The sequence below is a fragment of the Poecilia formosa genome, unplaced genomic scaffold (assembly GCF_000485575.1).
Source record: "Poecilia formosa unplaced genomic scaffold, Poecilia_formosa-5.1.2 Scaffold208, whole genome shotgun sequence".
Lineage (NCBI taxonomy): Eukaryota > Metazoa > Chordata > Actinopteri > Cyprinodontiformes > Poeciliidae > Poecilia > Poecilia formosa.
The window spans coordinates 483549-507652 of record NW_006800147.1 but is presented as its reverse complement, the minus strand read 5'-3'; the positions used below and the strand labels follow the sequence as shown (position 1 = coordinate 507652).

The 24104-nt window shown below is 37.7% G+C and overlaps 1 protein-coding gene across 2 annotated transcripts in view; it reads right to left on the bottom strand.

The window, feature by feature from the left end:
• pigk (phosphatidylinositol glycan anchor biosynthesis, class K) overlaps positions 1–23873 on the bottom strand; it is a 38543-nt gene extending 14670 nt beyond the window's left edge. Inside the window, exons 1-11 of one of the 2 annotated variants that reach the window (XM_007567417.2) lie at positions 23736–23873; positions 23471–23524; positions 23271–23362; positions 22586–22721; positions 21725–21836; positions 20536–20632; positions 19316–19433; positions 16867–16977; positions 14746–14918; positions 1352–1427; positions 382–1250 (exon numbers count right to left, since the gene is read on the bottom strand). In XM_007567417.2, the coding sequence (XP_007567479.1) occupies positions 1230–1250; positions 1352–1427; positions 14746–14918; positions 16867–16977; positions 19316–19433; positions 20536–20632; positions 21725–21836; positions 22586–22721; positions 23271–23362; positions 23471–23524; positions 23736–23801 (1056 nt within the window). In that variant the 5' untranslated portion in view covers positions 23802–23873 and the 3' untranslated portion in view covers positions 382–1229. Of the gene's footprint in view, positions 1–381; positions 1251–1351; positions 1428–14745; positions 14919–16866; positions 16978–19315; positions 19434–20535; positions 20633–21724; positions 21837–22585; positions 22722–23270; positions 23363–23470; positions 23525–23735 lie in introns of those variants that run through there. The other variant, XM_007567415.2, reaches the window with a different exon arrangement.
• Between the last annotated feature and the right edge of the window lie 231 nt (positions 23874–24104).

Genomic DNA, 24104 nt, shown 5'->3' with positions numbered 1-24104 from the left:
TCCATCTTTGAAAAGTTGAAGTATAGCCTCCTGCACAACCAACAAGAATGCAGCGAGTGGTTTCTGGATGGCAAGTCAACAATAACACCTGTCTTTTCTAGTAGCCATTGTACAGCGCATAAAGCCGTAAAACCGGCTCACCAAACAAGCTGGAGAGCCGCTTGGGTTGCTAGGTAACGGGGCAGTGCGAGTCAATTGTGATTCAACAATTGGGACATTTTTGAAACGGCTCATTTTCCAGACACCAAAAGCAAGCGATCTGATTTTATTGCTTGTTTAAGTGCTTGTTCTGCTTTTAGAAGTAGTTGAAACCCAAGTGGAATTATAAAAATGTCCAACTACCGTATGTGAATCTATGAAATCCATGAATACTCAAGATCCCTAAAAAACACTTTTAACTGACAATTTCAATAGTTCAAACTCAAATGTACATTATTATGCATCAATGCGCACAGTGGAAACCATCTTAGCACTATTACAGAAGCTAACATCCACGGTCTTCCTTATTTCTGCTAGAGGGTAGCCAATCAAAACCAAGGGAAATAAACGTAGCTCCTGGATTGGCTGCTTTGAAAACGCCAGACAATAGCATGTTAAGTAGCATTTTAGTTTCCTAAGGTGCATTTTATATTTGTTCAACAAAATAAATCCACAATTAGGTGAATCTGTCAGTACAGAACGGCAAATAGCAGGTCCAGTTTTTCTGTAGAAGCTGATGTATTTGTGTTTAGCAATATAAACCTATGAAAAGCATTTGTGCTTGGCAATAATACCATATTCGCTCTGTATTTCAAACGAGACATGTGAGCAAACACCAACTGTGACAGCTGTTGACTTGCCTCTGCTGAAGATTAATGCTGCTTCTTTACGTTTCTGAAGTGGGGGAGCAGAAATTGTATTTTTAATGGCCTCATAATGGAAAATCTTACAAGGGTGACACAGGACCAAAGGCCAGCTGCTCTGAATGCAGTGTGTGTGTTCAAAAGATGGATTGAGGAGGAAGAAGTGTTCATTTGTGAAGGTCGACCCGACTGAAAGCCCCAATCCATTTGGGAATGAGGTGAATGCGCAATTCTTCGCCACAGTCTGGCCCAGCCGTTCTGCTGGATTTCACGGTGGCCGCCCTCCACGCGGAGGCCGCATTTCACACTTCCAGCCGTCGCCATGGAGACGACACAAAGACATCTGTTGGTGGATGTTGCACGTAACTTTTCTGCTCTGTGTCCAAGTTAAGGTCGAGAGTTGACACACTTCAAATAAGAGAAAGAAAGAAAAACAAAAAAACCAGCCTGCCAACGCATGTGTGTGGGTTTGAGTGACCCGACCCCCGCTTGTTTGCACCTCCTCTTACCTGATGGATGATCTCAGACACCGGCAGCTGGTCCACATACGAGTACATCTCTTCACGCGCCTCTCCATTCGCAGGGCTGCGAGAGAGAAAGAGAGAACAGGACGCTGTCAGCATTTATGCAAGAAAGAAGGTCAGGCTACGGTAAATAAGATAATATTAAGTAAGAAAAGGTGACAACAAACAGGAGTTCTGATCACTGCCTTTACGTGCAATCAGATTCTCCCCAGCACAAATCAACTTCACAATCCTTGTATAATCAGAATACATCTACAGCAGCAGCCAGTCAGCCCTGGAAGCGAAAACAATGATAAGTCAACAATGAAATCAGAAAAAAATAAGGTGTTTTGTGGCACAAAACAGCAAACTACACAGCAACATGCTTGATATGTTTTTAATGTAGCTTAAAAGTGCTGGAGAAGCTCGTAGCTTCTGAACTCCACTGATGTTCACACAGAGAACCTACAAAAAAAAAAGATTGATCCAGAATCCAAAAGACAGCAGCTTCAGAAATAACTACAGCAGCCTTCCAAAGACTGTTAAAGTTTAAAATCTCTGCCTGGATATTTTTGCTTGTTTTAATTGTACAAAGTTCTTTAAATGTCCTATGAGTAAATATATTTGCCCTTTTCTCCATAACCGCTGGAACTTTCAATATGTAGCAGTTATTTACAATTTACTGTCTACTAAAAGAGTGTTTCATCAGATTAAACTAAAGTAAAACATGCTGCCTGCAACGGCGGGAGTTAAATTACCGTAATAACCCAACATTGGCTGTAAAGCGCAACGTCTCCCCTTTCAGAAACCAATGGAATTTTTCAGGTAGCGCAAAGGAGCGCAGAGTTACGGTACCGCAAAGTCGGCTTGTAAAAATGTGTCATCAGTGACACCTTTGCGCCTATGAGGGTTAAATTAGCTTTCTTTGTCCAATTTACTAATGCAAGTGTTTATTTCACACCACAAATGCATCACTACCTGAAAATATCTGCCCGACATGCTGTACAGACTTCAATAAGAAAAGTAAGTTTCAGACCATTGCAACAAAAGTTAGCAGTACTATAAACTTATCTCATAAATTCAGACTTGTATGGTTTGTAGATGACTTTATAAGAAGAGATGCACAGGTTCGTGTTTTTGGCACAGAATCTCTGGAAACCCATGAACCTTTTGCCTAGATGAGACTTATTCAGCACCATTTTACAACTTAGCATCATTTCCTTTTTTACCACTTTGTGTGGTGTGTGTTTAAAATCAGGCACACAAAAAGCAAACGATTTAAATGGTTTCGAGGCGTTTTGTAATAAAACGGTTGTTTGCAGGTGTTTTGCAGGCATTGCCTGAATTTGGCACTTTTTGTGGTTAATTGTTCAAAATTCCCAGCATTTGTAGATAGCTTAGTGAAGCTCTGATACCTTTGATTTGTTCTGGGTCAGTCGGTTTTAAAGTCACCTTTAAACTTTTATTTTTTAGAGTTTTTTTGTTTGTTTTTTTGAATCATTTTAGTTCCAAATGTTTTATTTTTCCTCGTGGATTCTTGCTTGGTGTATTTTCTTTTTTATTTATTTATTTTGCTTTTATGGTCTTGTTTATTAAACGTCTAGTGTTGACCACAGAAAAAGAAAGCGGTGGTAATTTAATTAGTGTAAACATCCGTGTGGTCACAATAAAATATTAATGTATTCTGATTTTTATTCAAATAAAAAAAACATGAATTGTTCCTTTGAATAGAGTACACCTTGCCATTTTACATGCTATGTAGTTTAAAATAGCTAAAAATATTGCCAACATATATTGTGTATGATACAGCACAGAATATACATCAGGATATTAGATTTTCCTCATGTCGCCTTACTTGTAAGGTTCAAATACTAGCTTTACTTTTTTTTTTTTTAATTAAAACAAAAACAAATTTACCCCTTTGCTCAGTGGTTAAAAGGTTGGACATTTTCAACATGCAGGCAAAAGTCCTTCAGTTTATAATGTGAAGAAAATTAAACTAAAAATAAATAATGGGTTATTAATCTTTCCCCACTGTTTCCCTATGAAGACGCTTTAGGTTGAGTTTTATCTTGAAGAAGTTTGTCGCAGGGAGCCAAATTTACTGATTAGTGCAGGCGATAAGTGATGCTAACGACACGGCATTGCATGATTAAAATTGCTCTCATGCAGGTTAAGCTCCTATCTTCATCCATTACAAAGAGCCGCAGTTTTTATCCCCTTCACCGGATTAAAATACACTGGAAGCCAATAATAAACTTTAAGCAGCACAATATTTAAAACAAACATGTCCCATAACCGTCCTCAGATGTAGGGAAATTTATAATCTGCATGCGTTGTCAAAAGTGAGGCTCTGGGGGCCATTTGTGGTCGTTGGAGTGATTTTGTGCGGCCCCCCCCCCAACTGCAATTCAAGAATGATAAAAATTTGGCCAGATGCAAAATGTTTATGTCATGTACAACACAAAGTATTTGTCTCTTTTATAATAAGCAGAGCCACGTCTTTGTAGAGACTTTTACTGAAAAGTCGACTTTGCTGCACCCAAGTTAGCTTTGAACTAATTTATTGGGTTTGGCTAAATCTAAGACGTGTTTGGAAAGAGACCGACTCCAATCTTTGTCTTATAGAATAAATTTGTTCAATCAAGTGCAAAATAATTTGAAAACTAAATAAAAAATGTTTTAATACAGAAAATGTGTAAAATAATTTAAAAGTTTTGGATCTACAATGAATAAATAAATAAATCAGACAACTTGAATTGTTTTATTTTATTTTAATATTTCTATAATTTTTTTTTTTTTATTTTTTGGCTCATGAGTACTTTTGATTTCCCAATTTTGGCCGATGTGACAAAAAGTTTGGATACCCCTGACAAAGATATGTTTTGATGACAAGTTACACCTCAAACATTTTTTATTATTAAGGTTCAGCATTTCAGAAAGGGGACGATACCACCTACGATAAATCCAAAACTCACACAATGTGCTTTTTTTCTCCTCTGAATGCCAGAGAAGCAATCATGATCAGGACTTGAACCTGGAAGTATTTATACACTCAATCACCAGCCAGTTTATTAGGTACATAAACCTCTTCAATTGCTTGTTAACACTGATAGCAAATCAGTTCAAAGCCTTTAGGCGTCTCAGAGGTTCAAACCAGCTCAGCATCAGAGCGAGGAGGATTTAAGTGGCTCTGAATCTGGTCTGAGTATTTCAGAAGCTGATCATTTCCTGGGATTTTCATGCCCAGCCGTCTTCCTGGTTTTTCTGAAGTCATGTGGATGAAAATGCTTTGCTGATGTCAAGAGGTCGGGCAGGCGGACTAATTCAAGACGACAGAAAGGCATCAAATAACCATTCGTTATAACCAAGGTACGTAGAATACCATCCCTGAATGCACATGTCAAACCTTGAAGCAGATGGGCTACGGCAGCTAAGAACAGGAAACCGAAGCCACACAGCCTCACCAGAGTTGGACAACAACAGATGGGAAAACATTGGTTGGTTTAATGAATCTTCTGTTCAGCGGAAACGTTCAGATTTTCGGAAAATTAATCTGGTTTATGTGAAAGAATTGATTGATTCTGACTGGGATCTACAGTTCAGGATGGTGGTGGAGCTACGATGCTGTGGAGAATATTGTTTGATTCACCTTGAGGTTTTACCAAGTTTAGCTGATGGTCATCAGCAGTAATCCAGTTTTTCTGATGGTTACCTTTAGCAGGATAATGCTCCAAGTCACAGAAACTCTAGCTGTCTCGAACTGGTTTCCTGAACGTGACACTTTGGTTTCCTGAATCCCAGTGGCCTCCAAAGTCACCAGGTTTTAATCCAACTAAACACATTTGGGATGTAATGAAACATGAGATACAGATCTGCAGAAACTGAGAGACGCCTTCATGTGAATGTGGACCAAAGTCTCTGATGAATGTGTCACAAACATGTTGAATTTACACCATGAAGAAATAAGGCCATTTTGAAGACAATAGGCGGTCCAACCCAATCTGGCTTTGTGTGAATCTAATCAGGCAGATGGTGAGTCTATTTATGCAATGATCATATCTTTTAAAGGCCAACAAATATGTTCTTATGCATTTTGGCTTTTCATCCACACAAAAAATCTACTTAATCTCACCAAAAGTGATGTATAAAAACTCAGTCCAAAGTGAAGATTTGAGAAAACTTTGTTTTTGTGTTTGCGTGTGTAAATGGAAAAGTTCAGATATACAGTCTCGACAAATAATGCATCAACATGCTTTGACATTATTTCCAACCTACATTGTCTTTTATTTTATTAACTTTATATTCTAATAGGCTATTTAAATGTAATTAAACCTCTACGTCAGTTCACATAAATTAACCTCATGGTGCCACGTTTAATTCAACAACCCATCGCCAATGCAGCTCGTAGATAGATAAATGTATAAATGTTCATTTATTCCCGTTCGTGTCGATCTCATTATTAATTTGAGATAAGTAAACAAACTCTACATAACTGTTCAATCTGCTATACGGATGCTGTGATGTGTTTTTATTGTAGTTTCTCTTTGTTATGCATTTATCTGTGGTTGTCCTGCTGTGTGCAAAGAAAATTGCCCCTTGGAAGATAATAAAGTTTGTCTAATCAGGAAGCTTTGGTTGTTTTGAAGCAATCTGATTGGCTGACGGGTTTGTGCTACACTGCCCTCTATGGGTTTGGCATGTTTAAAACAACAGAGTGGCATATTTGTGCTAATTCATGAAGTTTAAAACTTTTCTGAACTCGATCCCACGTGTACAATATTATTAAAATGACTTGATGAAAATATACATTTTTATTAAGATGTTTTGTACAGGACCCAAACTTACATTGGGGATGTATTCATTTTGTTTTGAGAGATTTTAAACTGTGTCGCATTAAATTTCCAACAATGGCTCTACATATATAGTCAAGAAACTATTTATTCTTTTTTTATATATTGGCAACAAAATGTATGCTTACACATGAGACTTTTGTCTTATCAGTGCATTTAAAGACAAACGGATGAAGCCATGCAGAATAAGAGGCAGCTCTTTCAGTTATCAGGCTCTTTGAGAAGAACCAGCTGCCAGTTTTTGTCCGTGAGGAACAAACACCACCTGTTTTCAGGATTCGGCTTGAAGGTTTCCTTTGTGACAAAGCTTAAAGCTCAGGGACTTTCCTGGGATATATCTGTAGTTATGAACCAATAAAAGCTTAGCCTGCTGGAGGATATAATGGTCTTTTTTCCCCCTCACTATTATTTTCTCTCCTCACACTCAATTTATACATCATTTATAGTTATTGCTGCCGTTACCCATGAGCAACATCTCCATTTCTTCTCTCCACAGAAGATACACCTGGCCAACTGCTTCTGCAATTACAATTGAGTCTTTTCCTGGACACGGCCATTAACTAAGCTATTGCTGCATTATATTTGTGTACTCTTTGGCTTTGTTTCCTTTAAAAAGCCCTCCTGATTAGTGCGACTGTATTTTTTCTGCTTCCTTCATGTATTTTAATGCCCACATGGTTTGAGACTGGAACAGCTACAGAGGCACATTCTTCCTAAAAAAAAAAAAAGGGAAGCTTTTCATCTACAGTCATCAGCTTAATCAGGAGGGATTGCTGCAAATTTTTGAAGCAACTGACGTGGCTTCAGCAGATAACTACACTGGGTTAAAAAATATAATTTTGGAAGTTGTCTATGTTTATTCAACTGAATCCAAAAATGACATCCATTTTTCTCAACCAGGTCAGGTTTTTATTAATTTAATCTAATTTGATTTGAAGAAATTCAATCTGCTGATTAAATTGATGACATTATCGGTTTGTTTCCGTTAATATTTCTCATCCAAAAGAGGTTTTAGTAGAAAAAAACACATTTTCTAACAGAGTTAGTTAATTACATGTTACAAACTTTGATTTATATTGTACTTGGATTTCTATAAACTGAATAATAAACACTGATAAGGGTAAGTACATTTAAACTGAACATTACGTCTTCATCTCTCCCGCTGCTCATCACTCATTGATCTCAGATTATCAGGAAACCAACCCATATGTGAGAACAATTCATGCTTTTTGATGCTCATGTTGCATCCATAGATCAGAAAGTCGACCTGATCTATGGATGTGCTGGATTTTCGGATCCAGCACATCAAAATGACCCTAAAGCAGTTGAAAAACCCCAATTCCCATAAGAAAAAACTCCCCAACAATGGCAGTCCTCTTATAGTAGCAGTGATGTTTGCCGAACGCCAAACACAAAGGGAAACAAAATAACATGACCCGATTTCTCTCTGGGAAAGATTTCCATGGTGAGTAAGAACAAATAGGCTTAGGGATGAGAGCAATTGAAAAGTGGGAACGGATTTGAGGAACAGGCTAAGACGGTTGTTTTTCTTTCATGGGATTTGTTAACCGTAACAAACGCATTACCATCCTAGTAGAATAACTCTGCTCTGCAGCAGGTATCAGTAATCTAACCTGGATTACTGCAACTCACTGCGTCTGCTGAAACTCTTCAATTCAACTGAATTCTCCTCATTTGTGATGAATAAAATGTGTGATATTTTCATGCTTCTAGGCCAGGTTGTTCTTGAAAATCACCTGGTAAAATAAAAAAAACTAAAAAAATCCACTGTTCTGACTTTAAAGCACAGTTTGGACTGATACCCAGTTAAATGTTTAAATACATAGCCTCTATTTCACCTCCAGATTTCTCCCAAAACCTTTCAATACATGAAGTCAAGAAATATGTGAAAAAGCAGAACACAAAAGTCAAAGGAGAGAGAGAAAATCTGCAGAAAAGTGATGACAGCACATACATCAAACTCAAGTATTAATAAAATTATAACATTAAATCCTAACATTTGTTGTTGTAAATATGGTGATTTATTTGAACTTTTTGGTTCTGAAAGAGAAATTTTGGGGGGAAAAAATAATCTGACAAACGTCTACTGGACTATATGCAGAAAACATGTAAACAGATATGTTAAAAACAGGTTCAGTCAAAAGCAGAGACAAAAATACATATATGCCCCCCAAACAACATTTACACTAGCACTGAAAAATGGCTGAAAACAGATGCCTACATCTTTGAAAAACATTAGTAGAGCCTCCTGCACAACCAACAAGTATGCAGCGCATACATACAAAAATTTTATTAAAGAAAAAACATCTATATGGGTTTCACTTAGTAAACTTCTCAATAATATTCCAATACATCAAACATGAATATGTGCAAAATCCTAAGAAATCTAACAGATATTTAAGCTCAAGTGACCAAAATCCACAATAGAGGTTTAAAACCTTCCAGCAGTACCACCGTTTTTTTGAAAGCCTCTTTCTCTCTCTGAAACTGAGCCAGGCGCAGCAGTCCCAGCTAAATGTCACAGTCGAGTGGAGGTTCAAATGACTGACTGTCTTTCATTCAAAGTTCAAGCCAGCCAGCCTCTGACAAAGTGGGCCAAAAGCTCCTGTGAGCTGCCCTGTCTCTCCTCCGACCACTCGCAGAGTGGAGCAACCTGTTTATCTCCACTTTTTGTTTCTTTCTTCACTCCTAAGTTATTATTCCCCAACAACTTTCTTTCAGGATCTTGCCCTCTTGCCCTCCTCCTCTACTCATCCGCGTTTGATGCCTCCCTCTCTGCATGTCAGTGGGCTCTCTGACAGACAGAGAAAACGGGATGAGCCGGCAAGCAGGGAGGCGATCCCCTGCTGAGCCCTCCATGAGCTCAAAGCGCTTTCTGCCTTTAAAAGCATCGCAGCTGCTCCACCCCGCCCCTTTCATCTTGGCTGCAAGATTTTAGCTCTAACTCAGTGAATGCTATTGTCCATTTTATTCTCCATGAAGATATTTCTGGAGCGTTTTCCTCCATCCTTGTAAATGATCCTAGTAGATGTGGCCGCCTCCAGCTTTGCTCCTGCTGCCGTCTCCAGCTGCCATCTTTAGGCCTTACTAATTTCTTTGTGCCATCTGCCCCCCTAAAAGCCGAAGCTGTGTTTGTACACTCGATCCAGAGCTGCAGGTCACAAATTACATTAGACTTACATTATGACTCAACGGAGACTGAATTTAGTTGTTATTCGATACTTGTAATTACTCTGGGAACTGCATAACCTGTAGCAAAATGTGTTGCAGTCAAATATCTCCTGTAGCTTGAAGTGAAAAGTGGTGGAGAGGATGTTTAAATGGATCTAGGCTTAATACCACTAAGTGCCATTCAGTTGAGTAAAAGGATCCAGAAATGTGTCCCGGCTAGAAAATGAGTTCCAGTGAACTCGTCCGCTTGCCTACGTGGCTGAACAGACGGACAAAAGTGGACTAAAGCAGCACTACATTTATTAAAAACGCGGCTGTGTGAGCTGTAATCTTCTCTCTGTGGGGACACTCAGAGTACTCTCCAACCTATTTTCTGGTCTTATGAAACAATATGTTTTAGTAGCAGTAATGGCCTCTGTTCAGACGGTCACAGAAAGAATCCTGTCAGCAATCTCTTGTTGATTACAAAAAGAGATCGCCCTCTTCTTTTGGCAGAGGTTACAACCCAGATTTCTTTACTAATGCTGATAAATATTGAATAAAAAGGGGAAAAAAATCTGGGTTTTGCTGTTGCTCTACAGTATCCTGTTAAATGTCAATAGAAGATGGGAAGAATGGCTTAATACCTCTATTTGACATAAAACAAGCAAAAAATTACTTCCTGGAAGAAGCTGATGGGTACCTGTTTAAATCCAAATAAGCTGCTGCTGGGCATGCCTCCCCCAACTCAACGTTTACATTCGCACATGAAAATGGCTGCAAACAGATGCACAATTATAAAAGCACATATCTTTGAAAAGCATTAGTAGAGCCTCCTGCACAACCAACAAGAATAGTAGTACAACAAGTAGTTTCTGGATGGTAAGTCAACAACAAAACACTTGTGTTTTCCAGCAGCCATTGTAAAGCGCATAGATGTTTTTAGAAGCAGTAGAGACTCAAACGGAAGTATAAAAACGAACAAAATGTGAATTTAGCATAAAAGGTCCCCTTTAAGGCTCTGTACTTTGTAGGGTTTCTAAATGACACACTTCTGCTACATCATGTAGACACTGGGGGCAGTTCCCCTTTATTGTCCAACTACAGGGGGAGTCACACTACTTAGCCTGCCTGGTGAGATCTATTACTAGAGTGGAGAGTCGGCCCAAAGGTCAGGTTCAGTGGAGCAACTGTAGATCCTCACCAGGATCCTAGAAGGTACATTTCCTGTTTTATCCTTTTAAAAAGGTGGCAGCAAAACACCCAACCACAGTTCACTTGAATGAGAAAATGATGGGCAAAATGCTGCCACTGTAAGACCTTTGAGAGACTTTTTCAGTCACACTGTGATGATAACCGAAGAAGTATTTCTGCCAAATCAGCCACAGCCATTTATTCTAGTGATTATGGCCTCAGAGAAGAGGATCTGTTCTACTGTGTGTCAGGACAGATTTAGCTCAGTGTTCAGCAGAGGGACAGCCTCAGGTGGAGACAAAGTTGTAGATGGAAAGCTGAGGTAGTTTGGACCCATATGAAGGAAGGATGTAGGATATATTGGACAGAAAATGATGAAACTACCTGGGAAACAAAAAAAAAATGAAGACAAAGTATCGAGGATGCAGTGAAGGAGTTTTAAGAGGGTTAAGATGACCAGGAAAGGTTCACATGGGGGAATATGGTGCCTTTTAACTAAAACTTATCCTCAATTGTTTGATAATTTTTGAATAATTAAGTTGGATGTTTTATGTTGGGTTGCATCAGAGCTTCCGTGTTTAGAAGAAAATCTCCCATAAAATCACCATAATGACTGAATATGCGCTCTGCTGCCACATCTGAGCCTGGAATTACAACCACCACTACAGCCAAAGTTTTGAAATCAGGGAACATTTCTCCACCTTAAGTGATCAGAAGTTTGCAGGATTGCCTGAATGAAGGGTTTTCTGATTCCGCAGTATGTGCTCCTTCTGTACCAGTGGTCCAGCTGCACCAGTTTGTGATTTTTAATGGTTACATACACTCCAAAGTCTCAAACACTGTCAGCTCCTGGATAGTGAGATGCATGAGATCCTTTCCAGTGTCCAGAAAGGAGATAATGCTCAGATACTCCTATATGAATCTTATAGTTACCTCCACAAAGAAAATGAAAATGTCTGCGCATCCCCACCAAGTGGTCAGGTGTGTGAACTGAAATCTGTCAAAATGACAGAAGGCCTTCAGATTTTTCAGATACCATTTTTAAAAATGGTCAAAAGTGTAAAATATTCAGTTAACATGACTTCTGCACGATGAGGCCTTCCAAACTGAAAGACTCACATCTCTACACCAGTGGAAACAAACTAACTGGTCAGCAATTGCAATATAACACTCTAATGCCAATAGATACTTGTCCATTGATTTCTGACCATTAAATAGTTGGACATGCCACTTTTCTTCAAAATCAGAACTCCTTTTTCATTATCTTTTATAGAGAAAAGCATCAGAAACTTTATAGAGCAAAGCATCAGAAACAAACTCCTTAGCTGAATGAATAAATCTAAATCTGTCAGAAGTGTGTGTAACGTTGGGCTTCACTGTACTTTCAGTTTGGAGATTTAGCTTCCACTGGTAATTGTTCAGCTGAGTGCCAAGTAAGTGTAAGCAGTAATTGTTTGATTTATTGAAGTACCTGGAAAAAGGTGGATTACCTGCTGCTGGCCAACGACAAACAAAGTCAATCCCAAAAGAAGCAAACCGCTGTTTACTGCCTGATGCAATGAAGGGAAACATCTCAGGTTTAATCAGATTCAGCTCCGTTTCTGCCCAGACATGCATTTTTAGAGCCTAATTAGCATCACACCTACCATCTCACATGCCGAAAACAAATTCTCATTTGCTTAATCTGCAACCTCTGAGGCAAACACATCAACCCCCAGTAGATGACTTAATAATCCTGATTTCAGAGATCAAATCTGACTTTAAAGATTAATCAGGTCTCCAGTTCAGAATATTCTCACACACAACTCTACAATTTAACCCGGAGCAGCAGATGAAGTCCAGGTGTTTAAAAAACGGTGAAGTTGCTGTCGCATGAAAAGTACAGATCCTTGGAAGCAGAGGCGGGGCAGCGCCTGCTGGTCCTCGGGCGCTTCTGCAAACTTTGCTCCGTCGAGCATCAAATGAATGAGGGGGTTGCTGGAATCTTGCATCAGAAATGAAGAAGTGTGTCTCTGTGTGACTGAATCAGGCCAGCTGCCAGCTCAATAACAAACTGTGCCATGATTCTGTGTTGTGGCAGACCTAATGCGTCAGGCTTAATCAATAATAAAGTAATAGGGGAGAGTTGAGTGCAATGGCTACCAGGCCTGGGGCCAAAATAGTCACTGACCAAAACTTGAATGGAAATGTGCTTTTGATTAGTAGCTCAGCAAAAATATATAATTCTTAATACCTTCTGGTGGTCTAATTAAACCCTGTTAATGAAATTATTAAAAGTGTGTGTTTTTGTGTGCATTTGTGCTGAATGTTTTTTTTTATTCAGAAATATAAAACCTCCACACTAATGAGTCCTCATGCTGGCATTCATCCATTAGTGTGTATTAATATAAACGTATATGGATTATCTTAAGGCTTTCTGTGTTAGCTGAGATTAATTGGAGACGTTTGAAGGAGAACGTCACTAGTGAAAGCTCTCTACAGCCATCTAGTGGCTGGGTTTGTCAATCACAGCTGCTAAAATGAATCAGAAAATAAAAATAAATAACCACCAGAGGGCGCCAAACCCCGTCACTCAAACCACTGAGGTTTACAGCTTGAGACAGACAAGAGAAACCGTCTCATTATGAGCTTTATTCTGGTCTGAACTAATGCTTTAGAGTGCTTTTATTGATCTGAATAATTACCTCACAAACTCCTACTACTAGTCAGCCTGACAATAAAGAGTTGGATCGTCCATCCAGTAGAAACACTTGACCTTAATGAGAAGTTTACTCTTCTGAAAACAGGCCACTCAACACATTACTAGTGGAGAAATCTATACACCAATAAAACGCGTTCTGAACTAAAATCAAAGTCTCATTAAGTTTGGAGAGAAACAATGAATGAATTTGGCCCACGGCACTTCAATTAAAGCACAGGCAGGTCGGCCTTAATGAGGCTTTTATCCAGGTTGCCCCACTTCCAGAAAGTTGGTGTAGCAGAAAGTTTTTTCCATCAACTATTTTTATCCATCCTATAAACTCAATTATGTGGCCAGAAGTTTATTTTGGGCTTTTAATCATCTATTCAAGTTGTTCTTTCTTCATAAAGCTGTTTTATGTCTATATATGAAACTTTCATATGCACATTTGTGTCTCAAACAGTGCTAATGAATTAAGCTGATCACATTAGGACATCTGTTTGCAGGGATACTAAACTCGAGGTGTAACCAGCTAAAGCAGGAAATTAAACTGACATTTGGGGTGCATGCTGTTAATAGCAGCCTAATCATCTGAAAATAATGATTATTTTTACCTCGTAATTTGTAATTTAGTGAGGGTGGTATCCTCCCTCAGAGCCTACCAGGACATCGTGTTTCTGTGATCATCCTGGGCTACGTAATGGTAGCCCAGGATGGAAAAACTCACAAACTCTGATAAACAGGCCTGAGTACAGCATCCTAAACTTTATGCAAGTGTAAATTTCTACAATTTCTAATTAACGTTCTTATAACGTTAATCAGAATCGCCCCCCACAGAAAGACATCATAGGTATACGACACATTTTCTGAATTCTTAGAGTCTGTTGAGTATTTTAGTTGTTAACTCTTGTGTCCCTGGATACCACTGGGACAAAAGATATGCATCTGGTTTAGTCAAAAAGTGTGGAAGAATGTGTATTATTTCTTGTTTAAGAAGCTCTAGTGATGATCAGAGAGACTCAGAGTGTCCCCTTTAGATGATACCAAACACTGTATTGTAGACCTTTGACAAATGCCGATAACATGAGCCTAAACCGGACATGCACCAGTCTCGAAAAACAGAATTTATCCAAAGACGTTGTTAACTTCATGACATGATATCTGTGACTCAGCTACCATTTTGGAAGGGCCATCATACCAAAATATTAACTAGAGACATGTTTCAAAAAATATGGACAGACTTTGCCACCTAAAAACAACTAGTAGCTACATATTTGATCCTGTATGTATAATTTTGACACAATATGGATGATGGTGACCCAGTCCGGAAAACAAAACTTTTAACTTGCGCACCAAGAGCTGGTTTTTACTGCATCTTGATTTCACCCTCGAAAAATTTTATACATCGTTTAAAAAATTCACACAAAAAAACCCATAATGAGCGAAAGTAAACGTATAAGCATTACTATTTAAGTGGAACTAATGTAATGAGCTCAGCTTACCTCTCGTCCACTTGCTCGATGGGGTCCGTTAAGTTCACGACTTCAGTGGTGATCTCGACTTTGCGGACGCTACCGAAGAAGTCTGTGATGAGGACGCTTCCCGGATCCCTCTGGAAAAGGTCGGTCCGATGACCCGGAGTGGACACACACTGACTCTTGGGACAAACTTTGAACTGAGGAGAAGAGAATAATAAATTAAGAAGCAACTACAAACTTCAGCATAGCTACACAGTGGAATCAACTGGATAAAAGACGACGAAAGGTAATTAAGATGTGTTTTCACATAAGAGCTATGAATATGTCCCCGTTTTACTTTCTTGTCAAGGGGGATTAAACATGCACGAAAGAATCAAAGCAACATTTCAGATATGTTTTAGATGACTGAATAACATTGTAACATGACATAAAGCTCAAAAAAGGTCAGTTATGTAAATATGCCAGATTTAGACAGAGAGGCTAATTTTGATCTGCAGTCCCCAAGTGAGCTGATGGAAAGGATTTAAAATTACAATTAGCATGCATAGCAACATTCATGGCCTGTGATTTATGTCCAATTTCAATATGCAGCTAAAACAAAACGTCACATCTACAATAAAGCCACCTAAAAATGGTACAATAAATTAGCACAGTTCATATTTCCTGAAACTGTTCAGTGATGTAATAATTTTGAGGCCTAGATTTGAATTTGAAGTCCAAACAAAAAACAGCAACATGGAGTAACTTTTTCTACAGTCTCCCCTACTTTCATAGTAATTTATGGGAAAATTTAGTTCAACCAATAATTCACTGCACTGTGGAGAACCTTATATTCATAAGGTTTCAGCTTATTCTGCAGGTATTTTTGGTGCTTGCTTGGATTGTTAGGGTTGGAAAAACATCCTAAAAGTTTTCCCATCAGTAATTTGAGCAATTTATTTGAACATTTCAAAGGCAAATTTTTTAAAAAAGGAAAAAGAAATCATTAGCCTGTCCTGAGCGTAATCTCCGTTAGCCAAACAGGCCTGGAAACAAAATCACACACTAAAGCCTCATAGCGAATCTGAAAGCAGTTTCTTTAAAAAGGTCAAAGCTTTTCAGACTGGATTTAAAAACTTAATGGGCTTGTCAAGAAAATCTATAGAATTGATCAGTGAATCCACAAAAAGCAGTAGAACAAAGAGTGCATCTACGGAAACAGAACAACTGAACGTATAATTAGCTTTAGTCAGAGCACACAGAGTAACCATGTTGTTTTCAGATAAAACTCCTCGCAGTCCCGGTGGCTCGATGGATCTCTGCAGGAGACCGAAAGATGAAAAGAGAGGAACCGCTGAGGCCGAGCCGCGGCGCAGAGCGCATACGCACAATCCCTGAGTCCGGTGTCAAACGCGAGCCGGCTCCACGCTTTGTTACACATTCTCTTTCAAGTCTGGACAAGTCCAGGGAGACCTGCGCGTCTTTCATCTGAGGCAGCCAGAGGCCTCACATTCACTGCTACGCATCCTCCAGGATGAACTTTTTACAGTAACACTCATTTTTGATCAGCTGATGCTCAGCTGTGCTCATTATGACATACACTTACATTTCTACAGGCATTGTGTTTTTGTTAAAAAATTGTAAAAGTTACCAAATTCTGCATCAAACTTTAGAAATAATAATTGATTCACTAGTTCTTTACACCAACTATAAACCTGGATAATCAGTCTTTACTGTCAATGGCTTAGAAAAACCTTATTTAAAATAAGTAAAGAAAAGGTTGGCCTGGTGAAAGGTCAAATAAAGCCTGGCAGCCCGCCAGGCTTATAATACACTATGGAGATCATGAATAGGTTAGCATAACTTTGGTTGTGGCTTCTTGCTGTTGCCCTGTGGCTTTTGTATTTTCTTTACACTTTCCGATTCTGAACTGAAATTGTTCTAAAAAATATATATATATATATATAGCAGTTTGTGCTGGAAGTTGATCAAATCAAGGGGCATTAAAACCAAAGTTACTGTAAATAGACTCACTGGTACAGGTTTGGTTAAGCACCAGTCATTCAAAAGCTTTCATACATGTTTTTGTTTTATCTGTAAGATTTCAGAAGTGAGAAAATCAGTTGAGACCATTAATAAAGTCATTACAGATAAAACGTTCCTCACCAGGTCGTTCATGTTGGCTTTGCTCGCCGGGTGGATGTCCTCCAGGAACTCCAGCAGGTAGAAGGTGTAGCGATCCATTAAATGGACTCCTATAGCCAGATCCGGTTGGTGCTAAAACAGAGGAACAAAACATATGATTATGGCTGCATTTTTAAATATTGCCATTTTTGTTACTGTTTTTTCTCTCTCTTTCCCATTTCTACCCAAAATATCTGTGTGACAATAAAACAAGGAATAATAGAGAAAATGAACATAATAATAATGAAAATCAGAAAATAATTGCCAACTTAAACAATTCAATCTTTGTTGTGATATCATTTGGTTATGTTCCTTTTTGTCTTCGTTCTAAATGTATCCATTTTAATGTGTACCACCTTTTTTGTTCATTTTATAAATTGTTTTGTTATTTTGCAGCTCAATATTTCTGTAATATGTGTTTTATATGCACCAATTGGTTAATTTTCCAATAAAAACTTTATTAAATAATAATTAAATTAAAGAAATATACCTATTGTTCATGTTTTCCTCCCTCAATGTCTCCTTTATTATAAAATTAAAAGATTTATTTTGATACCAACTCAAAAGCACTATTACTGCACCAGCTGTGTAAATGTAATCGTCTGATAGGAGGAAATCACTCCTCAGAGTTTAAGTGAGTTTTAGAGAGCTGCCAGTAAGTGCTGGGCAATGACATCTGAATAAATATGTTTTCATAACTCTGCTTCGCTCATTGGTGGGTAAATGTACGGTTCTGCTATGTGGACAGGAGAGAGTAAAATCAATCTGTGCAGAGGAAAATGCTCACTGGAAATGCTTATTTTAGTACTTTCAGCATGAATTCACACATGAAAGAGTATAAAACTTAAATGAATGTATTTTGTGCCTCTTACTGGCTTTGAAACTATCTTTTAAGTATATTGCAAAGGGAAAACTAAGTATATGATAGATTGTATAAACATGTAGCCTTTATAGAAGCAAATCTTCTTGTATGCTGTAATTCCGATTTTTTTCCCCACTTCTTTCTAGAAGTGTTGCTTAGTTCAAAACATCTCTATAAAGCAGTGTTTCACCAGAAAAACCTACTTAGGCCCAAACCAGGTAAATAAAATAACACATTTTTAAATAAAACTGTAACTTTTGGCCATTTCTTTTATGCAAAGAAAAAGACTTTTTTACAGTGCAGAATAAGTCAGCCTGGATAGGCATGGAAATAATTAAACGATTACGATTAATTGCCAATAAATGGTTTATTAGATTCAAATTAGTTTGAATCTAATAAATTCAAACTAATTTTTCATTTAGTTAATGAAAAACCGGACTTTTTCATTAACTAAAAAAGTCCGGTTAGACCGTCTTTTAGTGTTGTAGTTTGCCCGCCATCCACCAGAGGGCGTCTCTGGTCATCCCAAAGAGGAGCCAGTTGATTCAAAATGGCGGAGCCACAACAGAACAAGAAAGAGAAACGGTCCGAACAGAGTCCGGTTTAAGTGAGCTTTATGAAATATAGTAGACAAACTGCTAAAGTTTCACCTTAACAGCGCTCATTCGTGACGGAGCAACGTCGGCTTAACCAGAAATTACTGACGTGGGGCAAAACAGAGAAAAACTACAACACGATGGAAAAAACATAATGCCAGCAGGCAGGGTTGGTTTTGAGGGCTGTTGAGAAGCTTCATTTCATGGAGTGAAGTTTTAATATTCCTTCAACCAACAAGTGCTTTAGCACTGTTAGTGGGAGATTAAGTGTTTCACCTATTTTATTATTCAGCAACCTTGGAGGTTCTTGTTTTGTTATATTCTACAATATGCAAGTTTATCAATGTGAGAAAAAATTATTTCTGTTTATTCAGTCAGTATTGAATGCAGCTAACACCAAATAATGTCAAAAATTAAAGGTGTTTTTTATTATTATTTCAAATTTAAAATATTGTATTGATCCCAAAGGGAAATTAAATAATAATTCAAATTCCTCAGTTACTGTAGATGGTGATGGCTGTTGACAGGAAAGATCTCCTGTAGCAGTCCATATTACAGAAAATTTGAACAAGCTTCTGACTGAAGCTTTTATAAGAGTCTCATGAAGATGGTCAGGGTTGTCCATATTTTACTATATTTGGTTGTTTTCAGTTTGCATATTATGAAAAATTTAGCCCTTTATATTAAGGAAAGACAGTCCTCTTCTTGATACAAGACAATAATCAGGTTTTTAAGAATCAATTAATTGATTGTTAGTCAATCAATGAGTTGTTTTGCTAAGTCTGGATGTTAATAATCAGATAAATATTTATATAACTAAACTTTTTCTTGACTTCACTGCAATAAGGAAGATGAGCTCCAGTTTAGTCGGCACTCACAGGTGTTATGAACTAGACTACGGAGTGAAAAACCTGCCAAAACTGCTGGATGATTTAATTTACCCTGTGGGTCGTTATGAGGGGGAATAACTCACCGACAGGGAGTCTTCCCCGACCTGACTGCTGGCCAGAGCCATGATGTTTGGAGAGTAAAACCTCTCGTACATGGAGGCGCCCTGACAGGTGTCGATGATGAAGAGCAGCTCGTTGTACCTGGACAGACACGAAACTATCAAACTCATTTTCTAATAAACCCCAATCACAGGGCACACAGCTGGCATCGCACTTGTCCATTTGCTCCAATAAAAAAAGCTGTTATCACACAACCCTTCACGCTGCAGTTACCATGGCCACCGAGTAAAAGCATCAGCACCATTCAGTCCCGCCAACACGCCTACACGCCATTTCACCTCCTTCAATCCTTCTGCTCTTCTCTAAGAAAAACCTCTTCCCCCCTCTTTCGGTCAAACATAAATAATCAAATCAAGCTGACTGAATCAAGCTGGTTTGAGGAGAGTAAAAGGAGGTGGCAGTAATTAAGCAGCTAAAGAGAGCAATTATCACATCAGCATCAAAGCGGAGCTCGACTGGCACAGACACAGATGACAAACAGTTTGGAGTAAACGAGCCACTTTTCAGGTTTCATTACAGTCAGATCTGCATGACGCAGCTCTATATGATGTGTTTATATAAATGAAATAGGTCAAGGAGCTGGAATATGTCTTACATTAGCCTGGTTTCTGCTCCCGGGGGCCCAGTTACAAACCCACAAGGGACAATAGAGCCAAATTATCAAACTCAATCATCTACATTCATATGAGCCTCGCCAGAGTTACGAGAGCATACGAGAATAAATAATTAGTGCATTGATTTATTACTTCATTACAAGTTAATAAATGTAATTTGCATGTGACTTTTCAAAATAAAAATAAAAGCAAAATAAGTGACACAAACTTAAAATATATCAAGTCAAAATAAAAAAGATGGAATCAATCAAAACTACATTAATATTGTTATTTATATCTAATACACCTGCATAAAACAAAAGTAGGGCTGCAACTAATAAGTCTTTTAGTATAAATCAATTGGAAAAAAACATTTTTTGCAGTTTTTATACACAATATTAGAAATATATTAGAAAATAAAAGTAAACAAATAATTCAATTCATTTTTTTAAAAACTGCTAGATATGCAACATGACATTCTTTTAGTGAATGTTTCATGATCAACTGCAGTTAAAAATACTTTAAAATGTGAAAAGCTAATTTTCTGAAGTCATTCTTAATTATGGCAGGTTTAGTCCTCCATATTTCACCTTCTTTTCTGCCACATTTGCTCAAACGCGTCAGCCAATTCCACGTTGCTGATCTCTTCCGAATCCTGGAACTTAAGGAAGCCGTTCCCACCGTGACCTGTCAATGAAACGCAAAATATATATGAAGACACATTTACTGGTAGCAGATAAAAAAGACAGAAAATGAAAATTAAAAACACAGAAGAAAGGCGCTACCTTTAGTTAAATATTACCTCTACAGAAGGAATTTTAATTTTGTCTGGTAATTTCCTGACGAAAACTTGGCAAACGATCAAAAACTGAGCATCTTATACATTTATTTTCTAAAGAAGCTGTAACAAAATCAGAAAATACTCTAAGAGCTTGATCTTAAAAAATTTAAATAGAATAGTTTTGTCAGAAAGTCTTCAAAAAGCTAATATTTCACCACTAAAATGTTGACTTTATAGTGTTCTTTGCACCAATAAGAAAGGATATTTCTCTAAATACCAAACTCATCTCTGCATGAAACCTGAATTAACTCTGATTAAATAGCAAATTAACCTTTTTGGAAAGAGCAGAGAAGACAATTCCCACAATACCTGCAATGCTTCCCATCTAAAATACCGTGAAAAGACAAGATTAACTGAACCTTTCTGCAAAGCCATTTCCTTCTACACTGTTGCTGTTGTGCTTCTTTGATTTTGCATGATATCTAAAAGTCATTAAATAAATGTTAGAGCATTTCCTCTATTGAACGTTGGAAAAAAGAAAAAAAGAAAAAAAGAAAGGGAGATTAAACTGGAAAAGGGCATTGAAGAATTTAAACCCAGAGAGTTGCAGAGAAAACTGGGCGATTCTGATCTCAAATATGCAATTTCCAGTTTTCTTTTTTTCTGATCTACTGATTGCAATTTTAATCAATTTGTTTTTCTCTGTCATGAGAAAAAACTAGTGATGTAGGTTTTTTGATAGAGGTGGCAGTTTTGAATGTACCTGGAAAAGGTACACTTACGCATCAAAGCAAGATGTTTGCTGATGTGTTCACAGCTCAAAAAAAAGTAGGACTTTTCAGATTCAAAGCAATTTATAAACAGAGGAAAAATAACTGATTTCATAGGATTTCATCTGCAGTTTCCTGATAACAGGAGATCAAATGAGAATAAAACTAAGTTAAGAAATCAGTTTTGGTGATTAAAAACTGTCAATAAGATGGGAAATAATTAAATACCAGTGAGGTATATGAGGATGTTGCTTCGGTCGTCAGACAGGAGGCGTTTGGAGCGAGGAGTGCTGGAGGGAAGCCGTCCAGTCAAAACTCGCAGGAAGTTCTCCACTGTCACCTGAAACAAACGGGATCCATTGTGGAACTTTAACAACAATTTATTTAAAACAGTTCATGTTGAATTCAGCAGAATTGTTTTCTTTTTCCAATCAATCAAGTTTATTTGTATACACTGTTCAGCAGTGAGGCAGTTCAAAGTATACTGCTCAAAAAAAATGAAGGGAACATTTCACTTTAATTTTGTGTGTGGCTCCAAATCCAGGCCTCCATTGGTTAATAAATTTGATTTCCATTGATGATTTTTGTGTGATTTTGTTGTCAGCACATTCAACTTTGTACAGAACAAAGTATCCAATGAGAATATTTCATTCATTCAGATCTAGGATGTGTTATTTGAGTGTTCCCTTTATTTTTTTGAGCAGTGTACTTTTCAAAATCAGCAACTGAAACATTACAGAGCCGTCATTTACAAATCAAATTATTATGGCACAAAATCAACTCTAAACAGCTGGGCTTTTAGTCTTGATTTAAAGGAACTCAGTGTTTCGGCTATTTTGCAGTTTTCTGGAAGTTTATTCCAGATTTGTGATTCACAGAAGGTGAATGCTGGTTCTCCATGTTTGGTTCTGAGAGATCAGGAAGTTTGATACAGCAACAGCAGATTTTTAATGTGTTGTGGTGCTAAACCGTTTGGTGATTTATAAACTAACAACAGTATTTTATAGTCTATTTAAATCATCTAATTATGCTAAGAGCGTTAAAAAAGAAGCCCAGTCCAACATGTTTACAGCACAGAGGTAAACCGACCTCGTATCCACGGTAATCCACCTCAACGTCGTCTCCGTAGACGTTCAGCTCCATGTTCTTGTGGCTGAACACTGTGGCCGGTTTGGGATTTCTGTGGTTACAAGCCATGTCGTCGGCCAGCATCAGAACTATATGACTGGCACAAACAAAAAAAATAAATACATTAATATCATTAAGTATAGGTAAATAATAAAGTCAGTCGTGTTGAGTGATTTATTTTGGTGGTAAAATACATTACTTTAGCATTTTTAGTTAGTTTCTTTTAACTCATTTGACTATGTTGAACTGAATAATTCCTCTTTATTTTGGAATTTTACTGTAAGTTTTGCTGCAAGTAAGGAATCAAGCTTGTTTCAGTGTTCTACTTTTTCACTTTTATTGGTGAAAATACAAAACTTAACCACAGTGCAGTCAATAAATTATTAGTATTTAATCACAATTACGGAAAAAGAACATTTAAAGTAAGTTTCAGACAAAATCTGTAAAAAATTATTATGCAAAGAATTTTTTTATTCTCCTTTTTCTGTCATGACTTTGCACATATTTTTATGGAAACTGGAGGATAAAATCCAGGAAACTATTTTAACGAGTCGGGCAAGCAGAACAACGTTCCTAATTTGATTTTTTTCTATTCCCACCAGTCAGCGGTGAGCCCTGACCCTGTATTTGTTGGGCTGAATGGTACCTGTCAGGGATGCCCAGCCTCTTTACGCTCCTGTAGACGGACAGAGAATTGGCCACATGTCGGTAGTTGAACCAGAACCTGGAGGTACACACCTGTTTGTCCAGTAAAACAAGAAAAAGTCTCGTAAAGCCGGAAGAAATCAGGAAGCTGCTCTCATCATTAACGAATAAAATCATTCAGCTTCATGAATGTATACTGACCAGAACAGCCCAGTTGTTTGTATGACCGCTGCTAAAGAACTGGCCTGCTGTATTCTGATAAAATAAACAAAACAAGACACGTTAAATATAATCATTTTTCATGTGATTCTGATATTTAGAAGCGAAAAGATTCATTCAGCAGTGAAATAGGGTTTGTAAAGAAACATAGCAAGCTAACCGGAAGCGATTTGTTTGATAAAATATAACACAGATATACACAAATACGGCAGGAAATCCGAAGCTAGAAATACAAACTGATACTCACCTCAATATTAATGCAGTCCGTAACTAAATACGTTAGGAATAAACTTAATAAAGTGAGTAATTTCATTGTGCAGCGCTGTCAACACTGCCTGGATATCAAGGAAGTAAAAAACCAGCCTGCGCGAGTACTTCCAGTACGAGACTTTTCAAAATAAAAGTTCACGCCTGACAACATTGTTTTCATTGAGTTCAATCAAATCAGGTATAATTCATCATTATTTAAAAAGGATTGAGGCATAGGAATAATGAAAAATAGCCTATACTACTGCAAAGAGTAGCAAACAGTTCCCAAATCTGCTTAATAACTAATACATACTTGATTCGGCTTTGATTTCTTTTATCTATTGTTGTTGTTGTTGTTGTTGTTGTT